General features: G+C 43.3%; 1 protein-coding gene across 2 annotated transcripts in view; it reads left to right on the top strand.

The window, feature by feature from the left end:
- Positions 1-27,161, top strand: part of CLCN4 (chloride voltage-gated channel 4) — a 45,348-nt gene that overhangs the window by 7,720 nt on the left and 10,467 nt on the right. The window contains exons 2-9 of one of the 2 annotated variants that reach the window (XM_082485196.1): positions 8,475-8,626; positions 8,972-9,071; positions 15,053-15,240; positions 21,485-21,607; positions 23,210-23,416; positions 23,509-23,589; positions 24,143-24,688; positions 26,961-27,147. In XM_082485196.1, coding sequence (XP_082341322.1) covers positions 8,483-8,626; positions 8,972-9,071; positions 15,053-15,240; positions 21,485-21,607; positions 23,210-23,416; positions 23,509-23,589; positions 24,143-24,688; positions 26,961-27,147 — 1,576 coding nt within the window. In that variant the 5' untranslated portion in view covers positions 8,475-8,482. Of the gene's footprint in view, positions 1-8,474; positions 8,627-8,971; positions 9,072-15,052; positions 15,241-21,484; positions 21,608-23,209; positions 23,417-23,508; positions 23,590-24,142; positions 24,689-26,960; positions 27,148-27,161 lie in introns of those variants that run through there. The other variant, XM_082485197.1, reaches the window with a different exon arrangement.

The raw sequence follows: 27,161 nt of genomic DNA, 5'->3' as shown, positions 1-27,161 counted from the left end.
AAGACAGAAGGTCAATAAATCAGTTGGCTTGTTCAGTCCGAGGCTTCTAAGGCGAATAGTCTTACATTGCCCATAGATATTTTTCAACCTGCAGAAAACTGCCTGTTTAACTCACCGGTAACGCAGCCTGCTTGCTTTTGCTGCAGACATCTTCCTTGTGAAATTGTCACCCAACAGCACCTTAGTTCTTGTTTAGAAGAATGTTTCATAACCGTTTACCTGCAGCCCGTAACCTGTAGGGTCATATCGCCATTTCTAGATCATCTTCTCCTATGTGGCAAGTGGAAGAAGATACATCCCCACTCCTTGGTGGTGGTCTTGGCTCCAGGATGAACAGACCTTGTTCTCCAACCCCTCCCCAAAAGGTGTTTGCTCCTAATCATCTCTCTGTACTTTTTATTCATCTCGTTCAAGGTGACCGCGTTAATAATCTTGCTTGTTGACTTCCTGAGCTGTCAGGCCCATTTTCTCCCACCACGTGGTACCGAAGACCTGTGGTGTAACCGTGCTCAGCCCTGGGAACTTTCTTCCTTAGCCTTATCCTCTTACGGCTCTTTCTGAACATCGACTTCTTCAGGTCACTCCACAGGCGGCACTGACCTCCTAATTACCCAGCTTCAAGGCCTGGTTGGAGAGTGCTCTGCATCCATCTCTGCGATTAGGTCTAAGTTCCTTGGGGTGAGGGGTGGATGGGCGCTGGCAGAGCACCTGGCTCTCAAGGGAAGGTGCCTTTTCTCGACAGATCGCGTCAAACAGTTAATGGCCATGAGGCTGGGGCACCATGCTTGGCTGTTTTGAGAATACAGTACTAGGAGCAGTCAATACAAGTATTAAGGGCATAAAGAGTGGCAAGTCATCTGTCATCTGGTGATGATCATCAGTTAGTAAACCGGTAAGATTGCATTATTTGTTACTGGGCACTACGGAAAGTAAGTCCCAGGGATTTCCACAGCCCCCATGCTCCTCAGTTCGTGCAGTCATGTGAGCGCAGCCCATCTGACCAACCGTTCAGATCAGTAGCGCGCTCAACTCTGACGGAGTCATGACTGAAATGACCATGAATCATTTCAAAAGCATTGTGCCTGGAGTAGGGTCTCCCCTGTTTTCTCATTGTGTGTATATCGGTATCGGAGTGTAGAAAAGCCCTGAGCTGCACTGTATTCTGCTTTTGGGTGTTGGCTAACTCATGCCACACTTGGAAGAGATGGAACAGGCGATGCTTTGGATGCCCTGGAAAAGTCACTCCAAGCAAATGTGAATTGTGGAACTTGCAACAGGCCTTTAGCCTTCTGCTTTCTTCCCCCAGCCTCTTGCCAGGTTCACTTCTACCTAATGCTATAGCAGAGGAGCCACTCAAGAGAGGTACATTTTGCCGCCTGCATACTGTTATGTTTCACATAGCAACACCCCCTACTCTCTTCAAGGAAAACAGCACAAAGATGAAAGCGTGTAGGTGAGCGCTCATCTGCTAGAAACATTTGAAATGTTGAAGTAATTCAGTAACTGTGATCTGTTGAAAGTAACTTGAAACTTGTTGGAATTGCATTAAAAAATGTACTGCCTGCCTCAGCGCAACGTGTCCAATTAAAACAGAAAACAGGATGAGGAGAACGTAGCATGGAACTAGCATGTCTAGTAGCAAGAGGCTGGGGCCAAGACTTTTCCTTTGATGACTGTTCAGCTCGTTGTTTCCCATCAGTATACTTTTCAGCTTCTTTGAACCGTGGGATGTTTTGGTCTGTGCTTGCCATGTCAAATACGTTTCAGATCCGATCAGTCAGTCAACTTAATACCTAGAATGTCAGTTCACCGATACGGCTCTTCTGGCTGTGGCTTTTACATTTGCACATGCCGTAACAGTGCTCTGAAGCCGAGAGGTTGTCAGCATTTCCATTGTAAATGTGATTTATCACTCTTCTACAAAACTTAGCTCCAAGCTGCAGTGTATCATACAGCTGGTCTGAATCATATGATGGATTTACTCACTGTGAGACCTGCTGAAAAAAACATGACCTTAAATATAATAATACTACCTTTTGGTTCTTTAAAAAATAACAAAAGGTAGGTAAGTGTAACAGAAGAGACCTGCAGTCTGTGCTATATACCTGCTGTGCTTGTTGGCGTGTCCCAGCCCGTTGGGCAGCTCACTGTGTTCGCACCCCAGCTTCAGTAGGTTGTTTGCACGAATCTCTTCTTTGCCTTCTTTAGGTAGGAGGCTTCAGGGACTACTTACTTTAAACTTCTCTGGCTTCCTGCAGGCCTCGCAGGCTAATCTTTGGATCCGTGCTTTTGATCCTTACCTTTTGCTGTCCTCATGCAACACCTCCAATGTTTATAGGGCAACATCTCTTTCTGGCTTCAGAATACTGTGCACCAAGCATGGCTACCTGGGAGATCAGGGATTGAACAATAGGGTTGACCTGGCCCACGGTTTCTGGAAGACGTCTAGGGTTAGGTGGCAGCCAGGAGAGCCTCTATCGAGAGGCTGAATTGCCAGTCTCGCACTGTGACCTCTCTCTGCTTGTGAACTGATCCCTGACAGGTCCTTGCTCTGTCTACAGGACCACAGTGGTCTGACATGGGTCTAAATCCAGGGAAATCTGCCAACCAGAACCCTCTCAGATCAGGAGATACATAGTTCAGTCAGATTTCTTTGTTTCCTCATTCATTTTTTAGCAAGAACCTGTTTACAATTATTAAAGCAGAGTGTTGACAAAGATGTTCAGTTGTAGATATACTAAGCTAGGGAGTAAAAATGAGAGCTCGCTGTGAAGAGCTGAAGAAGGATCTCTACTGAATTGCAGGAAATAAAATGGCAGATGTAAGTTGAAGTTGATAAAGGCAAAGCAATAGGGAAAATGACCCTAAAAGACCACAGAATGGTGGATTCGGAACCTTCACTGCCTCTCATGGAGGATAGCCTGGAGTCATTGCAGCTTAGTAAAAATGTTGGATGTCTGCCCTAGGAAAAGCTGGTGGAACGCCAGGAATTATTAGGAAAAGAATAGGGGACTAAGCAGGAAACATTTGCCCTAACACAAATCATGTTGCGTCAGCATCTGGAAAAGTCGTGGAAGGGACAGCAAGGACGTCCAAGACCTAGAACAACAAAGGGGCAAAATACTTAAGTCAAACAGTTACTCAGCAAGATTCAACACCTTTAAGTGTATATATAAAGTTCTGTCAGAGTATCCAAATATCTTAGGTACTCAGGTGCTAGGAGTGGCTATGAGTTGCATTTGATACTTCTTCTGCATATAATGGTATTGCAATATTTTCTTTTGAATTGGTAATGTCGGACTCATTTGATGAGATGTGGATGTCTACCTCTGACATCTCTTTGTAATCAGCAAACAGAAATTAGCACTTCTGGGAAACAATGTGTCTCATTCTAATGTAAATATCTAAAATACAGCAGATAAATTGCATCTGAACAGAGTTTACTTCCCCTCATCAGCTATGAAAGGAGTCTAGGTTTTAGTGTCCAGAGTCTCGTGCAGATTTCTCATGCTAGATGAGACAACTCACACCATGAATGCTCATATTTTTGCCATCACCAGAGTGGATTGCTGCAGTACACCTGGCTACAATTCATGTCTGGATAAGATTAATTTGCCCTTAATCTATATGTATTAGATTAAAATGTCTATAACTGAATTATTTGTGTAAGGCTCCAGTTCTGCTGGCATGTCTGCCAGCAGAACTTCTGCTGGAAGCATGTCTGCAAGCATCTCTAAGAGGCCAAGCTAGCTCATCCTGAAATAAACTTTGAAGATTATTTCAGATGCTGAAGTAAGGCAAGATAAATAAATGCAAAATAAAGAGACAGAAAGTGATGCTTATGGTGCTTAGTGTTAGGATGTAAGATGGGAACTCTATAGTACTCAGTTCAAAAGTGCTGCAGCAAGTTTTTAATTACTAAAATTGGGTTTTGCACAATCTGATATCACATCTCTGCTTTCAAAAGCGTAGTACCTGAAGTGAACTTTAAGCCTGATAATCATCCAGTTTGCTGCAATTTCTAGGCATTGCTATGCTACCCAGAGTTCAAAGTTTGTTTGTTTTCATAGTCTTCCATGGCCCTGTGGTCTCTCGCACATTTTTCTCTCCCTGGATGTGTTGTGTAGCACGTATTTTTGGGATAGATTCAGGCTGAGATTGTAATTATCCTACATACTTGTGGTCTGGCCTGGTATTATCCATCACAATACTGTCATGTGCTGGGCATTGACAACATACTTTAAAAGCTATTTTTTATATGATATAATTAGCATGTTGGGTAGTTTTCTTGTAGCATGAAGGAAAACTTGCCAACACTTTCAGCATAAGAGTTCTCAGAAGTTTCTTTATATCATAGAATCATAGAACAGTTTAGGTTGGAAGAGATCTTAAAGATCAACTAGTTCCAACCCTCCACTAGATCAGGTTACTCAAGGCCCCATACAAGTTGGCCTTAGACATTCCAGGGGTGGGGCATCCACAGCTTCCCTGGGCAACCTGTTCCAGTGCCTCACCACCCACATATTGAAAATTTTCTTCCTAATATCTAATTTAAATCTACCCTCTTTCAGTTTAAAATGGTTCCCCCTCATCCTATCACTACACTCCCTGATAAAGAGTCCTTCCCCACCTTTTGTGTAGGCCCCCCTTGGACACTGGAAGGCTGCAATATGGTCTCCCCAGAGCCTTCTCTTCTTCAGGCTGAACAACCCCAACTCTCTCAGCCTGTCCTCATAGGAGAGGTGCTCCAGCCCTCTGATTGTCTTTGTGGCCCTCCTCTGGACTTGCTCCAGCAGGTAAATGTCCTTCTTATGTTGGGGACCCCAGAGCTGGACGCAGTACTCCAGGTGGGGTCCCAGCACAGCGGAGTAGAGGGGCAGAATCACCTCCCTTAACCTGCTGGTCATGCTTCTTTTGATGCAGCCCAGGATATGATTGGCTTTCTGGTCTGCGATCGCACATTGCTGGCTCATGTTGAGCTTCTTATCAACCAATACCCCCAAGTCCTCCTCAGCACTGCTCTCAGTCCATTCTCCATCCAGCCTGTATTTGTGCTTGGGATTGCCCCGACCCAGGTGTAGGACCTTCCACTTGATCTCGTTGAACTTCATGAGGGTCACACAGGCTCACCTCAAGTCTGTCCAGGTCCCTCTGGATGGCATCCCTTCCCTCCAGTGTGTTGATTGCACCACATAGCTTGGTGTTGTCAGCAAACTTGCTGAGGGTGCACTCAATCCCCACATCCATGTTGCCAGCAAAGATGTTAAACAGCACCGGTACCAGTACTGACCCCTGAGGAACACCACTCGTCACTGCCCACCACTTGAACATCGCGCTGTTGACAGCAACTCTTTGCATCAGGGGGGGCTGCCTCCTGCAGCCAAGCAGTCTGAACTGCGTGTTCTTTACAGGTCCTTCTTCACTGTGTGGAAAGAGTAGGTTGAAGTAAATGATCTGCAGAATATCACAGCCTTACAAAGTAATAACACAGTCCAATCCTTTCACCTCATGTCAGCTTCTCATTCCAGGCCTCGGTCATGGTTTACAAGACACTGCACTCAAGGTCCACTTGCAACTTCAGCTCCTTGGTGTCAGCCACAGCATCCCACCTTCACACTCTCATTTCCCTCAGCAAATGAAGGAGCGTGCTCTCTTCTGTTTGGCTAAATGTTGATGTTTACCATTGTCACTCCTCTTAACTGCTGCTTTCTAAATCGCCTCAATCCTCTGACAGCTTACTTGTGCTCAGCAGCGCCGTGTGGGACACCTGCTCTGCATTTGGTTTTCTTCCCCGGGCTGCGATTCTCTTGCAGACAAACATGCCACAGTGCTTGGAGATTACTTGATTTCCGCACTTGAAAGTGCTTCTACAGAATTACAATGGTGACCTGCTGGTTGCCTCTAAGATAATGCTTTTCTCAGCTGCTTATGCTGAGCACATTGTCTGTGTTGCCCAAAAAGTCCTACCAGTGGAGTGCAAAGAGCGGATACTGACAAAGCTGAGTATTCACGCTTGTTCCATCCCTAAAGACACCACTAGGGAAAAAAATTAAATGGAGAGGATTCAAGTAAAACAGTTGTAAATGGAGAAAGGGGAAAAAATAAAGGCAATAAATAAAGGGGTCTGAGCAGAGCAGCAGGGTGTATGGAGAGCTGATTAAAAGCTTGTCCGCCGTATTTTTGCCCGTTCCAATTACAGAATTGGGAACATTCTTCACAGATTTGAAGATCCAAATTCTGTACTTATGAAATCCCTGTTTCTGTACCTGATGGAAGAAGGTGGGTAGCAGTCGTTAGTACCGTGCTAGCCTCATCAGTGACCTGCAAAAGTTATCTTGTGTCTGTCAATGAGCTACGAGCTCTGCAGGGTCAGTTCTATAAAACCCCTCAAGTCTGTATCCATCCCTATTTTTCCTTATGTGTTCTCACGGTTTTTGTTGTTGTTGTTGTTGGGTTTTTTTCTTGTATTCCCCTGTTAGCTGCTTTTTTTTTTTTTTTTTAGGCTTACCATTTCAGATTACAACCCCCAGGTACTCTCTGGAAGACCCCTTTTCCCAGGCACCTATTTTAGGACGGATGGGATTAATCACTCTTTAGAGCAACACTTCTGTTAAGTCATATAGAAGCACACAGCCACCTCCTCCAGCTGCCCTGGCCCAAGACCCTCCTGCCCAGCTGCTGGAGCCCAGCACACAGACCCAGGGTCTCTGCCCACTCTGGAAGACACGGCTGCCACTTTCCCATGTGCCGGTTCAACCAGCAGCAAAGCTGAGCATGTGTCCCAGAGGCACGCACACAAATAATAGCTCTTCAATTAGTGTGAGTGGTGAGGTTTGCTTCTTGTCATGGTCTCCGTGTTTGCTTTGTCAGGTCTGTTTGTCTGCGTATTTTGTTTCAGGTTTCCTCTCTTTTTGCCATAGTTTCCCAGTTGACAAGGTCCTTGGTCAGACAACCTTGCTAGAATAGACATTCTAATGCTCCCGTGTGAGTGTGACTGACCAGGTTTTGTTCCCCCCACTGCCTCCCTTATCATTTGCATAAGGTTTGTGTCCCTGTATGTTTTTGTTCAGGCTTTCTCCTTTGCTTGTTATTCCTTGTTGCAATGAAAAAGGTCCTTGACCAGATACCTTTAAAGGAGCAGGCACTCTCCTGCCACACACCCTTACACACATCTTTCTCTGTCTCTAGAGGCAGCCTAGGTGGTTCTTACAGTCCAGACACCAAACTTTCAGATGGCTGACGTTAAGTTGGATGAATCCAACCCTGTGTGCCTAAACTACTTCATTCAATAGATTCTCATGCTACTAAAGGCTCCTCTCATTGGGAATGATGTCAGCAATTCCTGGCACTTGTCATATTAGTGACTACTTTGGGACCTGACCTTTAAAGGAGATAATAGTCATTTTTGCACCTAGCCAGATGTTGCTGAGCTCTCTGTGGGAAAGAGAAGTATGGTGGTTATGAGTTAACTTCTTCACGCTTTGCCTGTGTGGATTGCATGAACCAAGGTATAGTTTCCAGGGCTTCAGAGCAACGGGCATGGATGTTTCTCTGCTTTCGTATGTGTAGACTGTAAACTCAGAGAGCACATCCCCAAAAACTTGTGGACTGAAAATGTCCACTCAGCCTGTGTGCCACACTCTAGAGTGTATATTATTTCACAGCCTACTTCAATCTCCTTTTTAACTATCAAATGCCTTTGGTAACTAGTTGTTATAGTTTGGGGATAGGTATCTTTATATTCCCTCTTGTGCTCTAGCAGGACATGGGGTGGCTGTTTCTCCCCCTGCTTTCCTAAAAGCAAATTTGGAAATTTTGTATATGGGACAGAAGGTAACCACTCAGGTTCACCCAAGAATAGTTCTGCTCCTAGCCCTTGAGAAGAAAACTTGAAGAAGATCCTGCATTTCCAGACCTGATGCAGAGTAGACATATTGTGATCTTGAGCTTTGCATTCTGAGCGGTGGACCAATATGGGGAGCTTTGAGCACACAAAACTAGACGACACTGCAGTGTTATGACTAATGGTACCATCTAAAATCTGCAGTTCATGATGAATGGTAAATTCTAGTCTATTATCATCTGTTTTCTGAGCTGGTGACCTTGCCTCCTCGATGATGTCCCTGCAGGCAAGGCACTTCTTTCGGCATGTGATCAAGATGTATCATTGCAGAAGCAGTCCAGAACCATCCTGGGTTTTGGGGCTCGGTTTTCAGGAAAGTTGGTACTTCTGCGTTTGGACACTGTTCCTTTTGTATGTGCTTTTAAGGTTTTCTGAGCTATTGAAGTAGTCAATATCAGCAAAATACTCTTTCTAGTGGCAATGCATAGATTTCAGTAAGTGCCCACCAGGACTGTTGACTTGTGTTTTCTTGATGTTGTGGTTTGTGGAGGTATTTTGGAAAACTTGATTCTGAAATGTCTGGCAAAGCTGCATGAATTTATTGACGTACTTGTTTTTACTCTACATACAGACCCTAATATGGTCAATGCAGGAGACATGAACGGTTCTGGCAACCTGATGGATTTTCTGGATGAGCCTTTCCCCGACGTTGGAACTTACGAAGATTTCCACACCATCGACTGGCTGCGGGAGAAATCACGTGACACTGATCGCCATAGAAAGGTAAAGGTCTCTGGCTTTGATGCATCGCAGTCCCTGGGTTACAGCCATCCTGGTGGTGAGAAAAACAAGCAGTTTTCCGAGGTTATTACTTCCTACCTTGTTGTATGACCTGAGGAGGACTTCTAAAAATATGGAGGTGGTATGTCTTGAGTTTGTAAATATGAACGGGCCTCTGGCATCTTAATCAGCAGAGCATCCCTGAAAAATGATGTGACTGGGGGCAGCAGAGAATAGAAAAATTGTATACACCTTCTAGGAGGTTAAATATTTTTTGTTTTAAACATTATACACTAAAACTGCACCAGCTTGAATCGGCAACATGTGTATATATATGTTTAATTTCAGATTACAAGCAAAAGTAAGGAATCCATATGGGAGTTCATCAAGAGTTTGCTGGATGCCTGGTCAGGATGGGTTGTAATGCTTCTCATAGGACTGCTGGCAGGTACGTGTGTGTGTGTTACGCTTATGTCTGAAATCACCTCGCCCAAATTTGCTGCAGTGCCATCTGCTTCTCTTTTTACTTTATTGTCTCTCCACTGATGTTTCAAGCTAAAAAGACAGCTATGCATCCATGCAGTTATAATCCTTAATAAAAATACCTACTTGCAAAGTCTCCTGCTGAGTGCTGACCTAGAAAAAATGTTGTTCACCAGTAGATGGATTTTTCCATTGCTTTTGGAAATACACACCTGAGCGCTTTACACTTGATGGACTACTTTGACTTACTGAATCTTTGATTCACAGAAGTTAGTTTTATTGGTAGGATTTCTTTTTCCTGTCTTCACTTTAATTCTGCAAGTAGATACTATGATGTAGGGAAAATGTTGGTTGTGGACACTCAAAGGGGAGCTTTGTAAATTGCTATATCCATTGGGTTATCTTCTTTATATATGCATGAAGGGAAAATACAGTTTCAGACTCAGTTTTAGATCAGCTTCCAGGCCAGACAGACATTACATATTTAACAGCCTGCTCAAACTCAGATGCCAAATTCATTAATTTCCCAGATTGCTCCTGTCTTCTGCTCAGTTTACCACATCTTCCAACTTGGAAAGTTGTACTTCTCTTACCAAGTTGAAACAGCTGCCATTTTTTGTGCTTTTTCAGTGATGTCAGGGTGCTCTTGTATCATGCTGCTTGGTAAAAGGCAATGTGGTATAAAAAGGGAATGTGGTATACACTCACACACTCCCATTTTAGTAAAAATATCCCAGAAGGTTTGTTTCAGTTCCAGTTTGCAATGAAACCTCATGCCGAAATCCTCAGGGTTGTCAAAAGCAAAGTTGCTGACATCTGATAAGGTCTAATGCTGGTATGTCCAGCTTGGGAACGGAGGTCGAGTGTAAACTGCAGCTGAGACGTGTTAGCTTTTGCAACCTTTTCCATGACAAGGGTGCAGAATGACATGTTTTAGCTCAAAGAGTCAAATCAAATTCGTCTGTTTTTAAATTGGGACAAGGACTTGTGGATCAGCTAGAGAACAAAAATTACCTGCGTGCTCGTGATCTGGGCTGAGCCCTGTAGGCTCTTTCTGCCTGCCGTTGAAATGAGACATGTGCTCGCTGCCTTCAGAGTCTCTGGGACAGGGAAGAGATGGAGAGTTACCATCTCAACCTCAGTGAGAGGTCAACACACTTTTGATGAGTGGGGGGGATTACTGAGGAGTGGATGAGGGAGGATTATTAAGGAGTGGATGAGGTTCCTTAACCAGGTTTGGGAAGGGAGGGGGTGAGGTTGGTGGTGCAATCAAGAACCACTTCAAGTTGTTTCCCTCTCTACTTGAAATACTGCCGGCTCAGAGAAACTGGCCTGCCATGAGGGCACCTGTGTGATCCCATGGGGTTGTGTGGACCAGCCTGGCTTCTCCATGGTCCCTCTTCTCCCGCTGAACAGGCAGAAGCTACCGCTGCTCTAAGGGGAGCAGCCTGGCTCAGCCACAAGGACACTGGGTGAGCTCTTAGGCAGCTGGGCCCAGGCATTGCCAGAGGCAAGGACAGGGGGTGATGAAGGCTGGAAGAGGAATGGGAAAGCAGCAGCAGCAGTACCCAAGGCATGAGGGTTTTGGGGAGCACCTGGCCCCTGCTGCCGCCTTGCTGGAGGTGGAGGGCAGCAGGATAGGACTCCTGGGGAAAAGAGATGGCAGGGGCCTTCCGCATGTTTACAAAGGCACTTGGATGATTTACCCAGGCCCAGGAGTTTAAAGTAACCTTAGCTGATATGGAAGCGTAAATCCCACCAGTTTAGTCAACTGAATCTTTCAGGTTTTGCAACACTTCAAAGGCTGCACCTCCACAACCAACACAAGCTGATGTGTCCAAAAGGAGCAATCCTTGCCTTCCAGTGTCCCTGCCATCAGGCCCTGTGGCCTTGTGTATGTGCAGCTGCACAGGGCGGGTGGATCTGGGAACTGACTTGGTGGAAATAATGTTTTTTGGCCAGATTAATTTTCAGTTGATCAGTGGGTTCAGCAGAGTTGGTCACCACAGAGCCACAAGAAATCAAAGTATTGCTGACAGGAGGAGCTAACGGAGGGAGGGAGGGAGGGAGGAAGGAGAGGACCATTCCATTTGGCAGTATGCCTCGTGTCATTTTTTGGAGTGTCATTGAGCCTGCATCCTTCATTAGTCCCAGAAAAGTGGGAAAAGGACCTCTGGAGGAGGTCTGCTCTGTCCTCCTGCTCGCAGCAGGGCCAGCTTCACAGTTAGAGCTCTAATGTTTTGATTAACACCAAAGTACATTAAGAATGTAACAGCAGCCATTTGGGATCAGACCAAAGTTTCACAAGTGACGGTGCACACGTGAACTAGCTCGAGCGGAGCCCCTTGCTGCTGCCACAGTCTGAGACGGGTAGCTCCCAGGCTCTTCCAGAGCCATGTGCCTGCAGGGCCTCAAACCCTCAGGTGCTACACGGAGGGAGAAGATGGTGTATGACACTGTGAAGTGGCTGGAAAGGCACTAAGGAGCTCTGGGAAATGTCTTGGGAGCCAGAGCCTGCTCATTTCGGGAAGGGGGAAGGAGCTGTAACACCCATGAGTGCTGTTTGGTGTGGAGATCAGATGAAAACTGCTCACACAATGCTCCAGAAAAAGATGCTGGGCACTACCTGGGCCTGTCTCAGTCAGAAAGTTTGCACACTTTCTGGAGAAATACAAAGCAACGTATATGGAAATGAGCCTACAAATTTCAGGTGCGGGCACTGAATTTTTAGGCACTCATTTTTAAGGAATTCCGAGTTTTTACTGTGCCCATTCTGCCTGCAGACCAGTGGCCATCCTTCAACCTAACCCTTACTACCAGCCAAATGAAGGTATGTGTTATTTATACATCAGCAAAAGAGTCTCTGTGTTCTAAAGCTATGTGAGAAAAAGCACCATCATACTAATGCTAAAACGCTCTGGTACTGGAGCTGGATGTGCAAAAATATCCTCTGTAATTCAGTGCTGTGCCACTTGGGTGATGCTATTTTTGATAACAGGTACATCAGGAAAACTATGTTTTCAAAGCAAATTTTTAGCATTCTCATTAGGACATTGTAATGAATGAATATTGACCATCATCAACCAAAGGAAAAGGAGAGAGATAAAAGGTTAATATCTAAAATGAAGTTCAGCAATTCCTGGCTTTGGAGTGCTTAATTATTTTTCATTCCAGACAGGAGGTTACGTAGGAGGGGAAAGAAATTCAGTTCCTTTGATGGGAGAAGTAGGGAGGTAAACTTACACTCTATTACAGTCTAGACAGCCATGGTAACCACAAAAAAATTAAAGGCTTGACTTCCTGAGGTGCTGAACAGCCTGCAACTTCCATTAATTTCACTTAAAGTTGCAAAGATTCAGAACTCGGAAAACTTCTAGCCCTGGTCATGTGTCTTGTGAAGGATTCATTGTTATACTACTGTCCTGCAAGTGCTGCCCTCTCACCCCTCACCCCCTTCAGGATTTTCTTCTCTGTAAAGCATGTGTAGTAAAGTGCATACAGCATCTTCCTCCTTATGTGGATCCCAAAGCATTTGGCAAAAGGGATTATATCAACTGCATAATTAAGCACTTTTTCCTAGAGGTACTGGGGTGTATGTGAGCTTGTAATATTAGAGAACTCAATGTTTATTCCTCGCTTTGTTTATTAACTTTATCAGGGGAAAACATTCAAAAGCCTGCCTTCCTTTCTACCTTCTGCTAGGTAGCATTAATAGTCAATTGCTTGGTTAAGTGTGATGTGAGCTTTGAAGATTGGGGTAACTACAGAGAATAATAAAGGTCCTTTAAGAGATGCAAGAGGCACAACACATTTGGTACTCATGTCCAAGGGATGAGGATTCTTTGTACAGTTTCCTGAAACTTTCAGAAAATTGGAGGAGAATTTAGAGTTTACTGCAAAACTCAATAAGCTATACACGCTGACATCACTAGCAACACAGCGATTGAATCATCATCTAGGAATATGGTTCATTGTTTCCATAGAAACTTGGGAAATGGAAAAGAGTAAGCAAGAGACAGGAAAGGTCTTAATGAAAGAAAATAAGTGGTACAGACATCATTACTCCCTTCTGCAGCTTTTTATTTTTTTGTGATCTTGTCTAGTACATGTGTACAGTTCTTCAGATTATTCCTATACAGAAAAAAATCTTCACTGCTCCCCTAGTCACATCGCTTTTCAGTGATGGGGACAAGTATCCTTCTTAATGGAGTGAGAAGATATACTTATGTGGAAAGCTCTGTGAACACTGGTGGCTTTTTTCTGTCCTATGGGATAAAAAACAGGTTACACATGCCTAAATTATTTGAAATGTGTTTTTTCCTCTTTCACAGAACTGAAAAGTAGAAAACTTTAGTTCCATGTCAGATAAACTGCCACCTGAACCCACTTATGTACCCCAGCTGCTGGGGGAAAGAGAAACAGCCCCCACTCCTGCTTCATGTAATTACATTCTTAGCAGGAACCACAAAGCTAAAAGTTTTGGAAACATAAAACCAAACCGTTTTGCATTTTCCAAAACATTTTTTTCCCAGTGTTTTAGTCCTACTGAAATGCACCGATAAATTCCGTTCAAAATCATTAACGGTTTCTTGAAATTGTACTAATGACGACCAGTAAAAAGGTTGTTGACTTCTACTTTCCATTGTACGTGAGAGGGGTTTGGAAAACACCAAATGCATTTTCTATCAGTTGGTGGTTTAACGCTTTCCAGAAACTCTGTGCCTGGGGACGGGAGGCAGGTCTGCGCTCCCCGCCTTGCGGCTGCTGCCAGCATCCCTGTTTCTGCTGGTGGCGAGGTCCTGAGGACACATCTGCTCTGAAGGTGCTGGTGCTGGGGCAGGTTATTATCGTTGATGTGCAAATGCCCCAGAAAAGCAGGTGTGGTTTTTTGTTTGTTTGTTTGTTTTTTTCCCCGGGGTCTGGCCACGGCAAGTTTACCTGTGTCTGTGCCCGGTGGCCACCGAGTGTCGCTGTAGCTCTGTGTAATTACCGGGGAATAAAACGATAAAAGTTTGGCACAGAGTGGATTCGAAGGGTAATTTTATTCTGCATGTTTGGATTGCTAAGGAATGTACACATCGAGAGCCTGATTCCATTCAGTTCACAAGTCAGAATTTGGCATCCTTATTTTTTCTGTACTGAAATCATCCTTCTAAAAGGTGCTGGGACCGGTAAGGCTGTGGGAAAACATATGTACCCCCCTCCTCCCACCCCTGAAATACACAGTGTGGTTTGAGACCCACAGCTTAGTATGTGTATAGAGACCTCGCATGGTACTTTCCAGTATCTGAAGAGGGCCTACAAGAAAGCTGGAGAGGGACTTTTAACAAGGGCATGTAATGATAGGATGAGGGACAATGGCTTCAAACTGGAAGAGAGGAGATTTAGAATAGGTATTAGGAAGAAATTTTTCACTCTGAGGGTGGTGAGGCACTGGAACAGGTTGCCCAGGGAAGTTGTGGATGTCCCATCCCTGAAGGTGTTCAAGGCCAGGCTGGATGGGGCTTTGAGCAACCTGGTCTAGTGGGAGGTGTCCCTGCACACGGCAGGGGGGTTGGAACTTGATGATCTTCAAGGTTCCTTCTAACCCAAACCATTCTACAATTCTATGAAGTCCTGCTGATCTCAGTCAAATGGTGCACCCACCTGGGACAGACTGCAGGAGCAGGCCCTATGTTAGTTATGCTTTCCCTACTTGGCATTAGTCAGTATGAAAATAATAATATTTAAAAATTAAAGCTTTCTGAGAGAACATTGAAGGTCAGACAACATGCTGGTGTGGCTGCTTCTTTGCAAACTCACTGTTAATGTTTGGTATATTTGTGCTTACATTGCAGCTGCTTCCCCAAATCATGGGGTTTTGCTGCTGTTAAAATTAGATATATTTTCCTTACAACTTGATATTTTTTAATGCCATGGTTTCTTTTTCTGCATTTCTTTTTCCAGGCACATTAGCCGGAGTGATAGATTTAGCTGTGGATTGGATGACGGACCTGAAAGAGGGTGTCTGCCTGTCTGCCTTCTGGTACAGCCACGAGCAGTGCTGCTGGACGTCTAATGAGACTACATTCGATGACAGGGACAAATGTCCCCTGTGGCAGAAATGGTCTGAACTGCTTGTAAACCAGTCTGAGGTACGGGAGACCTGATTAGGTTGGGGTCACAGCAGGCCAGAGAATGCCCTTTTTTCATACTCGCTGATGTTCCCTCCAGAGAGTTTCTCTGAAAGAGAAAGTAATGAACTGAGAGCATTGCAAAAAAAAAAAAAAAAAAGAAAAGACATTTCCACAAGCAATATCTGCTTAACTTGGGAGAGGTCCCACTGTTTCAGTGTCGTGTGTGATGGAAATTGGAAAACCGTGAGATTGCTCTTTCTTTTTATCAATATTAAACCAAAAGTGTTTCATAACACTCAAAACATAATCACCACGGGACCTGAGCTGCTATCCGATTTTTTTATTTTAAACACTGTTTTATGGGACAAAAAAGATGATCCCTGACAAACGCATTGAAAAGGAAATTTTTGTGATTGCAGATGTTTTTTATGTACTCAAATGCTGTGAGTAGTAGAAGGAGCTGCATAAGAACTACATGTTATACCCTTGCAATCAGTTTCTCTATCAGATAGCAAAATATTTAGCTAGCACCAAAAGCTGGGGAAAATAATAGGATCCCTGTAAGATGGCCAAAGTGAAAAATTTGTAGGGGGACAGGACAGGAAGGGAAAAAAGCTGATCTGGACTGACGCGAAACTTGTATTTTTAAGGACTTTTTTCCTATCCTTTTTTTTTTTTTTAACTGTAAACATTTTAAATAAAAGGAATGCTGTTTCAAAGCAAAGCAGGTGAAAGTTTCATTTTGAAGACATGAAAAGAAGCCTTTCTAGACTCCTTTTAGCAGATGATATGTTTATAAAAAAAATGAAAAAGACGTTTTATTTTCAACCTAAGCTATTCAGTGTATTGAATAATATTGATCGTTTTGCAACTTGAATTTTTGGGCAGAATCATTGTCTTGAGAGAAATCCCCCATTTCTGCAGGTGACTGGGCACATGAAAAAAATTAAATATGACATGGAGGTGGGATGAATGTGGCTTTGAAGAGAACTGGCTTATGGGATACTGAAGTATGTAAAGGGACTTTTTAAAAAAATATCCAGTAATGCAGTTTGGTCAATAATAGGAGAAGAAAATACATACTTCTAAGGGATAAATCATCTCCAGCCAGGGAATGAGCGACTTGGAGAGATTGTGTCAGATCTTCCCCCAGTGTGGAGGTGGTTTGGTCCTGCAGAAAGTGTTTGAAGGCACCTTCATCGCCATACAAGTTTGTCATTCATGTTCCTTTTGCCATAGGTTTACAGTACAAGTAGTAGTAGATGAGAGCGTCTGTGGATGTGTATAGCCCGATTTTCCATAGTTCTTATTAATCATAGTGAAAGTAGCGGAGTGCTCACTGTTCCTGAATATTCCCACCATTTGATCACGGGTAGAAATCTCCCTGCACAGTTGGCCGTCCGCAGTGCCAAGCTCCCCTTTGCCAGAGGTTTGCTGCGTTTGCACTGGTCTTCATCAGCAGATGGTTTGGGTGGTTGTGTCTTTGGAACAGTGAAGAAATACTACCCTGGTATAAAGTTGCAGGACTTGGGATGATGTTGTAATTTAAGAGATGAAAAAAAAATGTGGGAAGGGAAAAAAGAGGAGAATGTTACAATTGTTATGGGATTTGGAAATCCTGTGCATGTGTTTGACATGCTGTTACTCTGAAAGGCTGGAATATATAAACGGAGCATATCCTTGAGAAAATTTATTGCTTTCACCTGCTATTCGAAATCAGCAGTTACGGCTGTTGTATGCTGCAGCCTATAAGAAAGGTATCAGCTAGGTGGGCTCTGTGAAACTTCACTTTCTATTCAAATTGGGCTTCTCAGCCCCTAGCGTACTGCCACAGTGGAAAAAAAAGCTTAATCTTGGCTTAGTTTTAGGCTTTTTCTCAAGAAAAATGAACCCCTAAGATCTGTGGGTTTCAAGCTGCCACGAACCAATGGGTGCTGTAAATATTAATAATATAGCTGTCTATTACTGTTACACTGAAATAGCAGGCAAAGCCCAACAAAAATGTGAATATGAAAAGTAAAAATTGTTTGTAGCAAAAGGCTTACGATATGGACAAGTTTTGCATGATTCCTGTAGCTGTACAGGACTCCAAGAGGGATCAAAATACACTGAATTTGACCGCATTTCAAGATAATTGTGCCTTTTTTGTTGTTTGTTTGTTTGGGTTTTTTTTTAAATGTTGCTTCAATTTGTGCCTGACATTTGGGTAACAGTCGTATAATATGCACAGTGCATAGAAGGACTAATTTGGAGCACATTTTAGACAAAAAATACTTGGAACAGTTTCCCTAAAGGTACTCTGGTCAGATATGTCTTCTTTTTTATGCATGAGTGTGACTCTTTCTCATCATAGCCAACTAAACTTGACGTTTTGAGGACTAAGATTTAGATCAGTTCTTCCTTGTGGTTTTGTCAATTTATGGCTGCGATAAACCCTGTACATATGTCCTCACTGAGAATTGTGACATTTCCTGTGGCATCTCTTGAAAATTGTTTTCATTCTAGTCCTCTTATAAAACGACCCCAAAGCAGAATCTTGATATAAGTTATTATGGAAAATATAATAGCACATCTGCAACATACCAGGCGACATTTTCTTCCCTAATCACTGTTTTGTAGGCCAATGATAACCTTCATCCCTCTGGTCCTGAACTGCTTCCAAAGAGCAAGTGAAGAGTTTTTTGATGCAAAAGAGTTTCAAAGCCTCAAAATCACTGGAGGTGTGGGTGTGTTGAAGCACATCAGATGCCATCCACTTCAGCTAGATCTCTAGCCAGTATCTGGTGCCCTGGAGCTTCCCTATTCTGCAGATCCAGGTTGGTCCTAACCTCAACTTTGCTGGAGTCGAGGGCCCCGTTTCTGGTGCCTCACATCTATCCAAAGCAGACGGAAGGGCCCTATGTCTTCCATGACTCCTGGCATGGGATCCAGCAATGGACTGGATTCCCATCCCAGGCGTTCTGGATCTTTCGTCATGAAGCTGAGACCTGTAAGACAAGGAAGCCCCTCTATACCTGGAACTCACTTCCCAATTTGTAACGTCCACCGGAGGGAGTCTGCAAGCTGTGAGATTCCAAGTCAAGTCAGAGTAGAGCACTCAGCCTCTGGAGGAAACAAGCATTGATCATCCGTGGATGGCATCCTGAGGGATGTGTTTTACTTCAGTATTCTGAATTTGTGAGGGTTAGAATCATAGAATCATAGAATTGCTGAGGTTGGAAGGAACCTTTAAGATCATCAAGTCCAACCGTTAACCTACCCTGATAAAAACACCACCACTTCTAAACCATGTCCCTAAGCACCTCATCTACCCTTTTCTTAAACACCTCCAGGGATGGTGAATCCACCACCTCTCTGGGCAGCTTATTCCAATGTTTAATAACCCTTTCAGTGAAAAAATGCTTCCTAATATCCAATCTAAACCTGCCCTGACATAACTTGAACCCGTTTCCTCTTGTCCTATCACTTGTCGCCAGGGAGAAGAGGTCAGCTCCCATCTCTCTAAAACCTCCTTTCAGGTAGTTGTAGAGGGTGATAAGGTCTCCCCTCAGCCTCCTCTTCTCCAGGCTAAACAACCCCAGATCCCTCAGTCGTTCCTCATAAGGTTTGTCCTCCAGACCCTTCACCAGCTTTGTAGCCCTTCTCTGGACACGCTCCAACACCTCAATGTCCTTCTTGTAGTGAGGGGCCCAAAACTGAACACAGTACTCGAGGTGAGGCCTCACCAGTGCCAAGTACAGGGGGATGATTACTTCCCTAGTCCGGCTCACCACACTATTCCTGATGCAGGCCAGGATGGTGTTGGCCTTCTTGACTGCCTGGGCACACTGCTGGCTCATACTTCGCTGGCTGTCCACCAACACCCCCAGGTCCTTTTCTGCCAGGCAGCTTTCGAGCCACTCCGGTTGTTTTCAATTGTGCTCCATTTCTACCTAAATTGAACTGACACCAGATCTGAAACACTGATAGGATTTGCAAACTAAAATATGAAAATTTGCTCAGTTCCCCTGCATGCTTCATTGCTGTTGTTGCCAGGATGAGTCCTATGAGCCACTAGTGGAAAAGGTCTTTGCAGAATCATCTCTGCTGATGAGCGTTTTTGGTCTCTGATTCCAATGTACGTGCTTAAGACTTTTACTGATTCAGGGCCTTAGTAATAGCATGCAATGAATGAGAAATGAGCTATTTGCTGTACTGAGTTACTACTACTTCACTTCCCAAAGGTTTTGTTATTATTAATCATGATAAACTCCTGCAATTGGACCTGCAGAACACCAAGTATCTGGAAAGTGTAACAATGAGAGTTGTCCCAAGGGATAAGACTGAACTGGCCATATAGACTCTTGTGGGGTCCTGCCACAGTGCTGTAGGTGTACGTGTGATTGCAGTAACGAGCTGACACAGTTTCATATGACTTCTGAGATATGAAAGAAGAGAAAGTAAAAAGAAACAAAGTTAATTCGACTCCAGTGAATTCAGAAGCAAAACTGCAGCTTTTGCTCAACATTGTAGGGCCAAATTGCTGTAATGGCATTGGTCTTCTTTGGAGTTACTCCAGGTTCACACTGACAGGAGAATTTTGCCCTGGGGCAACATAACCAGAGTTTTCTCTAGAGGAAGAGTAAATATTGCCATAGCTGTTTGTAATTGAAAGCACTAGGAGAAGACATTCATGAGGAAATGAGACCATCTTCAGCTGTAGCAACAAAGATCCATGGTTACTACAGACAGATGTCAATCACTCTAAGTGTGGGATCCATGACTGCTTAGTCTCAGGGCATTGGGGCATGGCGTCATATTGCTCTTCTGCTGTTATCAGTGAAGCCAACTGCTAACTTCAGCAAGCATGCACAAGAGGACCTTAATAAATTGCCCTTCTTCCAAATGTATCCATAAGGATAAGGGCAGTGGTTCCCTTACTGTCTTTTCAATTGGACAGAGACCTGGAAAATCAGGCTAGCAAGCATTTGTGCTGTTAAATGGTGATTCCTTGCAGGCTTGCAAGCAGGGAGACTTCTCAGCTCTAGGTTTTTTATGACTGGGAACTGGGCCTGGCCCGCACTGTTAACTGAAGACACAATACAACTGATTAATGCCTGTTTTTCTACTTGATTTATCATAATGTTGATATCCAGGCTGCTGTCCTGCAGAGCAAAGACAGGGGCCCCGATGTTCTTGAGCAGCTGGGATTGCATCCGGTAGGAAGAGTTCACTTAGAGGTGAAGGATTCATACTAATTCATGCACTGAGGTTCATCTTGTTTTTTATTCTGTAGTGTCACATTGCTGGAGGAGTTTGTTTGAAGGCTTAAGCTCCTTGTATCGATGTGATGCCTCTGACTAGCTTCTGCTTTGTCTGTGTAGGTGGGGGTTTTGAAATTAATCAAAAAAATGATGCTTGTGAAAAGGGAGAAGTATTCTAAGGCAGATTTTAACGCCGGTTTTGACTTGGCCATTGGAGACAGGTAGAAAGTTTGAAGGTCACTACTGACTGATTTTGCTATGGCACTGCAGTCAACCATCGCTAATGGTCATTAGCATTTCCATTCTGTCCTTAAAGTAAAGCTATTCAGTTTGAAGATAGATAGGTTTTATTATCGACTGGAATACTTTTAAAAAATCAGGGCAAAAATGACTGAAGTGTCTGAGTGGGATCTGCCAAGCTATTGTGTTTTCAAATGATTTTCAACCCTATCACAGACAGCGTCATATAGAAGGATAAGATTTATTTATGGTTTTACCCTTCCCGTTTGTGAACTGAGCTGGCTACTGATATGCACAGGGATGTCATCTGAAAAGATCAGCATTTACATGGAGAGATGACCCTTGAATACCTGCCTTCAGAAAAAGATGTACCAGGCTCTTATCCCCTGTAACCCGCCATGGGATGAAAGAGCAGATTCCTTCATCAGGGTTTTATTTGTCACCAATTAATTTTCCCCTTATGACAGTTTTGTTTAAAGTTTTTGAACTTTTTGTGGTTGGCTTAATTTTTTAGTGCTTCAAAGTTGCTCTGTTCAAGGTGTTTGAGTCCCTCGCAAACACACTGTATGGACTGGGTTAAGTATATATTAGTATGCTGCTTCTTTTAATCAGTAATAAAATTGTTGGAGCATATAAAGTCATTTGTCCTTCCTGAGGAAAAGCAGCAGCTAACATGTAAACGAAAAGACCAGGCTCCATGCCATCATGGTCCCTAGTAGAAGTATGAGATTTACCAACCTGCATTTGTCTAACAATGTTTGTCACTGTTATTTTTCTAGGGTGCAAGTGCTTACATTCTAAACTATTTTCTATACATTATGTGGGCTCTGTGTTTTGCTTTCCTGGCAGTCTCCCTGGTCAGAGTGTTTGCTCCCTACGCCTGTGGCTCTGGAATCCCAGAGGTGAGTTTCTCTTTGTGAATGAATATCCAAATACCGAAGAAAAGATAATTTGCCACCTTTTCCCATTCCAGAACTGTATTATGAGATAGCATAGGAACAAGACACTGTCTTTCCATCTCATCTGCCTTCAGTCCTTTGTCTAACATGCCTTTTTGGTACCCATCTAAATTTCTCATGTTCAAATGCCAGCGTGACAGGTTAATGTACATACTTCTTCATTGCCAGAGCTTGAATTAAAAATCAACGACTTCACGTCATCACTTTATGGACTTCAACTTTTTGTGGCTGAGACACGTACGCACTAGAAAATTGTAGAAAATTTTCCTTGAATGAAATTACTTGGGCCAGTTACAAAATCAGAAATTTTCTAGGCTAGGCTTTAAGTAAAACCAGGGACGCAAAAAAGGGAGGGCTACAAACCTAAGGTTTTCCAAGCTGCTGAAGATGCAAGTTGCCCATCATTAGGGATGCTTGAAAAGCGTCTGGCTGTCCAACTTCTGCACATTGGGCCCTCGTACACAATGTCATGCTGGCATGACAACATTATGGCAGCCAAAATCTCTACTTGGTTTTCAATATTTTACATATTGAGCCTCACTCCGTATTTCAGCTGTTAAAATGAGGAACCCTACAATTCAAGCAGCATAGCTACTCAAAATTCTTGAAATCTTTTGCTAAAAGTACTATAGAACCACTGGGATCATTACTCGGGAATCTGGCAGACACAATCAACAGCCCAAATTTTAGAAATCTTGGCATATTTTTATTCTTCATCTCTAGGAAAAGCATCCAAATGTTTCATAGTCAATCAGGAAAAAAACCACCACAAATAATTTGAAATATTTAAATAATCTCCCTGTTTCAAAGTAGTCACATGTGTGTGATATATTTGATATATCTGTAAAGTGTTGTCAAAAAGTGTTCATAGTTAACTGTAAACATAGTTTCTGAGTGCTAAATCTCTCATGTGAGATGGTGCTCAGCTCCGTCCCGTTTCCAGGGCTGGAGTCCAAACTTTAATCCCACCCTGCAGCCTCTGTGTCATGCATGTGCACGTGTGTGTCTAGCCACACACATGCAAAATTAAGAGGAAATAAGAGTAAAAATAAGATCTCTTGGACTTCCTCATTTCATAATACCTGTATGCTTTTATGGCACGGCCATTCCAAATATTTAGAACTTTTTTTTTCTTGTTGTAACTGGGAAAAGTCTGTGGTTGTTTATTTGCTTTTTTTCCACTTTGTTAAAGTTGGGTCTAGTTTAACTCTGATCCTGTAAGCCAAGGAGATGCATAAAAGTTTTGTATTTCTATTGATCTCTGTAAGACTCCTTACTGATGCAGGGGACCACCCATAACAACAGTAAAAGTGTGGTCTGCTTAACCCCTGCTCTGATATTTCTGTGGGAAAGTTACCCTACCTACGATTTCTTTCTCTCCATTACTGTCTCTTTTCAAGCAGTCTATGGTGGGGTTTTTTGTTTGTTTTTTAGTTATTTTTCATTTCTAACTCTGCTGGGGTTTTAACTCCATTTAACTCCGTTTGCAAGTTCAGAGTAGAAGAGGTTTCTCCAGCTCTTCAACATGTTCTTCCTGCTTTCCAGATAAAAACCATCTTGAGTGGGTTCATTATTAGGGGCTACCTGGGCAAGTGGACACTTTTAATCAAAACAGTCACCTTGGTTCTGGTGGTATCTTCAGGCCTCAGCCTTGGGAAAGAGGGGCCATTAGTCCATGTGGCCTGTTGCTGCGGAAACTTCTTCAGCAGCCTTTTCTCAAAGTACAGCAAGAATGAAGGAAAGAGGAGAGAGGTGAGGTTGGCTTAAATCCTCTCTAATTTCCTTGTCCAGTTGCTCGATGTTTCAAAGGACTCATGCCTTGTACCTAAATATTTGCTTTGTAGGTGCTTTCGGCTGCAGCCGCCGCAGGAGTTTCTGTTGCCTTTGGGGCTCCGATTGGAGGCGTGCTTTTTAGTCTGGAAGAGGTGAGACCTGGCAGTTGACTCGCTTCAATAAATATACTTTCACTTGATGCCTTTTTCTAATATTCCTCTTTATTTTTCAAATATACATATGTTTATTTTTCTTCTAAAGCAAAAATAATCTTTGATTTATAGTAATAAGAAATAACCAGGTATTTTAGCATAATCTGAGTAAAAGAAGAGCACTGGCTTTCTGGAAACAAATGAAATTGTTTAATTTGGAAATCACTGTGCTGAGCTGTCTCCAGTTTTCAGCTTGCTGCTGCACGAGCCGAGCAGCCAAGCACCCGTCTTACTGTCTCTAGCCAGCAACTTTGGATTTAGATGTATGGATTTTTCACTGGTTGCTGCTCCCTATCTGAAATTGCCTTTTCTAATACCTTTGTGAACATGTTCTGGCTGTGGCAAGGACTGGTGTTCCCAGTAAAGGCAGATGTAGAGTCATGGATGAAACACGTGGCAATGGCTTACTGCACGTGGTGCTCCAGTGAGTAATTAAAGCAAACACCCTCTGTCACACTCAGTGAAGTTGTTTATGGTCTCTGCTTGGTTTTAGGTCAGCTATTACTTTCCTCTAAAAACCCTCTGGAGGTCATTTTTTGCTGCCCTCGTGGCTGCCTTCACACTGAGGTCCATCAATCCTTTTGGAAACAGCCGGCTGGTCCTGTTCTACGTGGAGTACCACACACCTTGGTACATGGCTGAGCTCTTCCCCTTCATCCTGCTCGGTGTCTTCGGAGGCCTCTGGGGGACCCTCTTTATCCGGTGCAACATCGCCTGGTGCAGGAGGCGAAAAACCACCAGACTTGGGAAATACCCAGTCTTGGAGGTCATAGTGATAACGGCTATCACTGCCATCATCGCCTACCCCAACCCTTACACCCGGCGGAGTACCAGCGAGCTGATCTCAGAGCTCTTCAACGACTGCGGTGCCCTGGAGTCCTCGCAGCTCTGTGACTACATCAACGACCCAAACATGACCCGGCCAGTGGATGACATTCCTGACAGACCTGCCGGACCTGGAGTCTACACTGCCATGTGGCAGCTCGCCTTGGCTTTGGTGTTTAAAATTGTCATCACAATATTCACTTTCGGCATGAAGGTAAATTGGGGACGGGCACAGGAACTGTTGTGAGCACAAGGCACAGATGGGTTGCCATCAGCAGATGTGGTCTATCTGGCAGGGCTTGTGTGCCTCTGACCTACACCTGGCCACGCAGGTGTGGTTGAGGTGTCTGTTGGTTCACCTGCCTGTGGGTTCACCCACCTTGCTCTGTGGTCCCCCATCACAGCAGGGGGATGAGCCTTGCTTTTCCACCTTCTAGTCATCTGCAGTTTTGTTAAGTGAAAAAAGAAATCTGGGTGGGAATTCATTTCCACTGTTGCCAATAAGCAAATTCAAGATGATTCCCACTGCAGCTGTCTTTCAGCTCTCTCAGGGATATGGAATATTTACACTGTTGCTTGTCTTGTTGGATTAATGTCTTAATGTGCCTCAAGGTAGCTATACTCAAGGAAGTAATAGCTTTAAATTTACTGATTTACACATTTAAAACCTCACAAAAATATAAAAGTAGCTGAAAACTTCTATTTTTGAATCTTTTTAAGCCCTGTAGCTTGGAAAAAAGAGGTAATGAGTGGAAGGACTGATGGATGTATGGTTTGATTATTCTGGATTTGCAGCTTTTTCCTTCCACTCCTCCTACCCATAAATGGGTGATGAAAGGTCCAAGAACAATTTATCCAAGCTTTCAATATTTATAAAACTGTTCGTGGTGAGTTTTATATATCTGATTGCTAGAGCCCATATAAAACACATATATGTCTGTCTACAGTTCCCATTATCTGAGCACTTAGTTTTTCTGAGTTATACACTGTATTTTTGCCACACTCAAAGCTATAGCATCTCATCCTTCTCTTAAACACTGTGCATAAACACTGTGCTTGAACTGAGGATCCATCTTTTAGAAGGCTTTTTACCTGAAATATAGTAGGAAGTTGTCAGTTTTGCTTTTCTTTCACGTTTTCTTCCTCTAAACAAGAACTACTGAATGGTAGAAGGTCATTCAGGACCAGTGACTGATTTCCTGAGCAGAGAGAACACATGGGAGTTTAAGAACACTTGGATGTTGCAGGTGTAATATTTCTGGACGAGGACTTGAAATTAGATGCCCTTCACTGCAGAAACTGATTTATAGCTGGCAGCCAGCTGTTATGCTTGTTCATTTGTTTAAAAACTTCAGAGTTTGGTTCTTTATTCGATATGTGGTTCTTTATTTATTCTATATATTTAAAATTTGTTAGAAGCAATAGATAGTTTCAACTATTCTGTAAAAGAACAGACAAAATAGCTTCACCCACCAAATCTAGAAGACTAAATCCAACTGTATCAGCAAAATTAACAGTATATGGTGCGGGAGATAGTGCCTGCTGTTTTCAGCCCTAATGCCTCTGGGCTATGCTGAGGTTGTTACTCTAGTTGTCTAGGAAGCGCAAGGTGTATTTGCAGAGTTAAAAAGATATAACAGCCTTTCGTCTCTAAACCCAACAAAAACTCCATGCAGACCCTTGCCACAAATCTGACTTGTCTTCTCCACCATGAAATTTCTCTCCAACTTGCAGGTGCACTTGACATCTAAGAGGAAATGCACTTAGCCAAGGCAAAGTGAATTTTAATTGTCTTTTTTTCTTTCTTTCTCATTTCAATACTTTTTTTTTTTTTTTTAGTGATTTGTCTGTATAGCAGACAACAAGGTAATGAGTCATAGAGCTTCCTGGAAAATATATAGCAAACTGAGATGAAGAAATAGCTGCCTCTGAGCAGTCAACCTCCTTTCTCTGAATTTTAATTCTGCATTTGACGTTTAATTTAAAATCTGGTCTGATTTAACCTGAAAGAGTAGTAAGAAAACTATAAAGTACTCCATGTGATAGAGGGTGAAATCAAGATGTTATTTTCAGTTAAGGTTTTTCTCAAGCCTGTGACAGAACCATCAGCAGCTCCTGATATCCTGCTGAGAAAGCAATAAAGGCAAACCCAGGAACATCTTGACTTTAAAAGCAGACTATTATTCAGAAACTCTGAAATCACTGTGATGCAGCAGGTAGGATTCAAAAGTATTTAAAAACATACATTAACATTTTATAAAGCTATTAATACACATGTAGCCATACAAACTCAGTCACTGCAGAAACCTATCTCAGACCATGGGGGACATCACTGTAGGCTGCCACAAGGCTATGACCTTCTGAGCTATTTTTTATATTTGATAAGGAAACTGGATTCTCTTACTGCTAATAATAAATTGTTTGATCAATAAGTTCATTAACAGTCATTTTTGTCAAGGTGCTCATGTGTCTATATTTTATTCAAGATCCCTTCAGGCCTTTTCATTCCCAGCATGGCTGTTGGAGCCATGGCTGGTAGGATGGTTGGGATTGGAGTAGAGCAGCTGGCATATCACCATCATGACTGGATCATCTTCAGGAACTGGTGCAGACCTGGGGCAGACTGCGTCACGCCAGGACTTTATGCTATGGTGGGAGCAGCAGCTTGCTTGGGTACAGTATCTGCC

The sequence above is a fragment of the Vanellus vanellus genome (assembly GCF_965231255.1).
Source record: "Vanellus vanellus genome assembly, chromosome: 1".
NCBI classification, from domain to species: Eukaryota; Metazoa; Chordata; class Aves; order Charadriiformes; family Charadriidae; genus Vanellus; species Vanellus vanellus.
The sequence above is the reverse complement of the archived record's forward strand: the minus strand, read 5'-3'. Positions and strand labels throughout refer to the sequence as shown.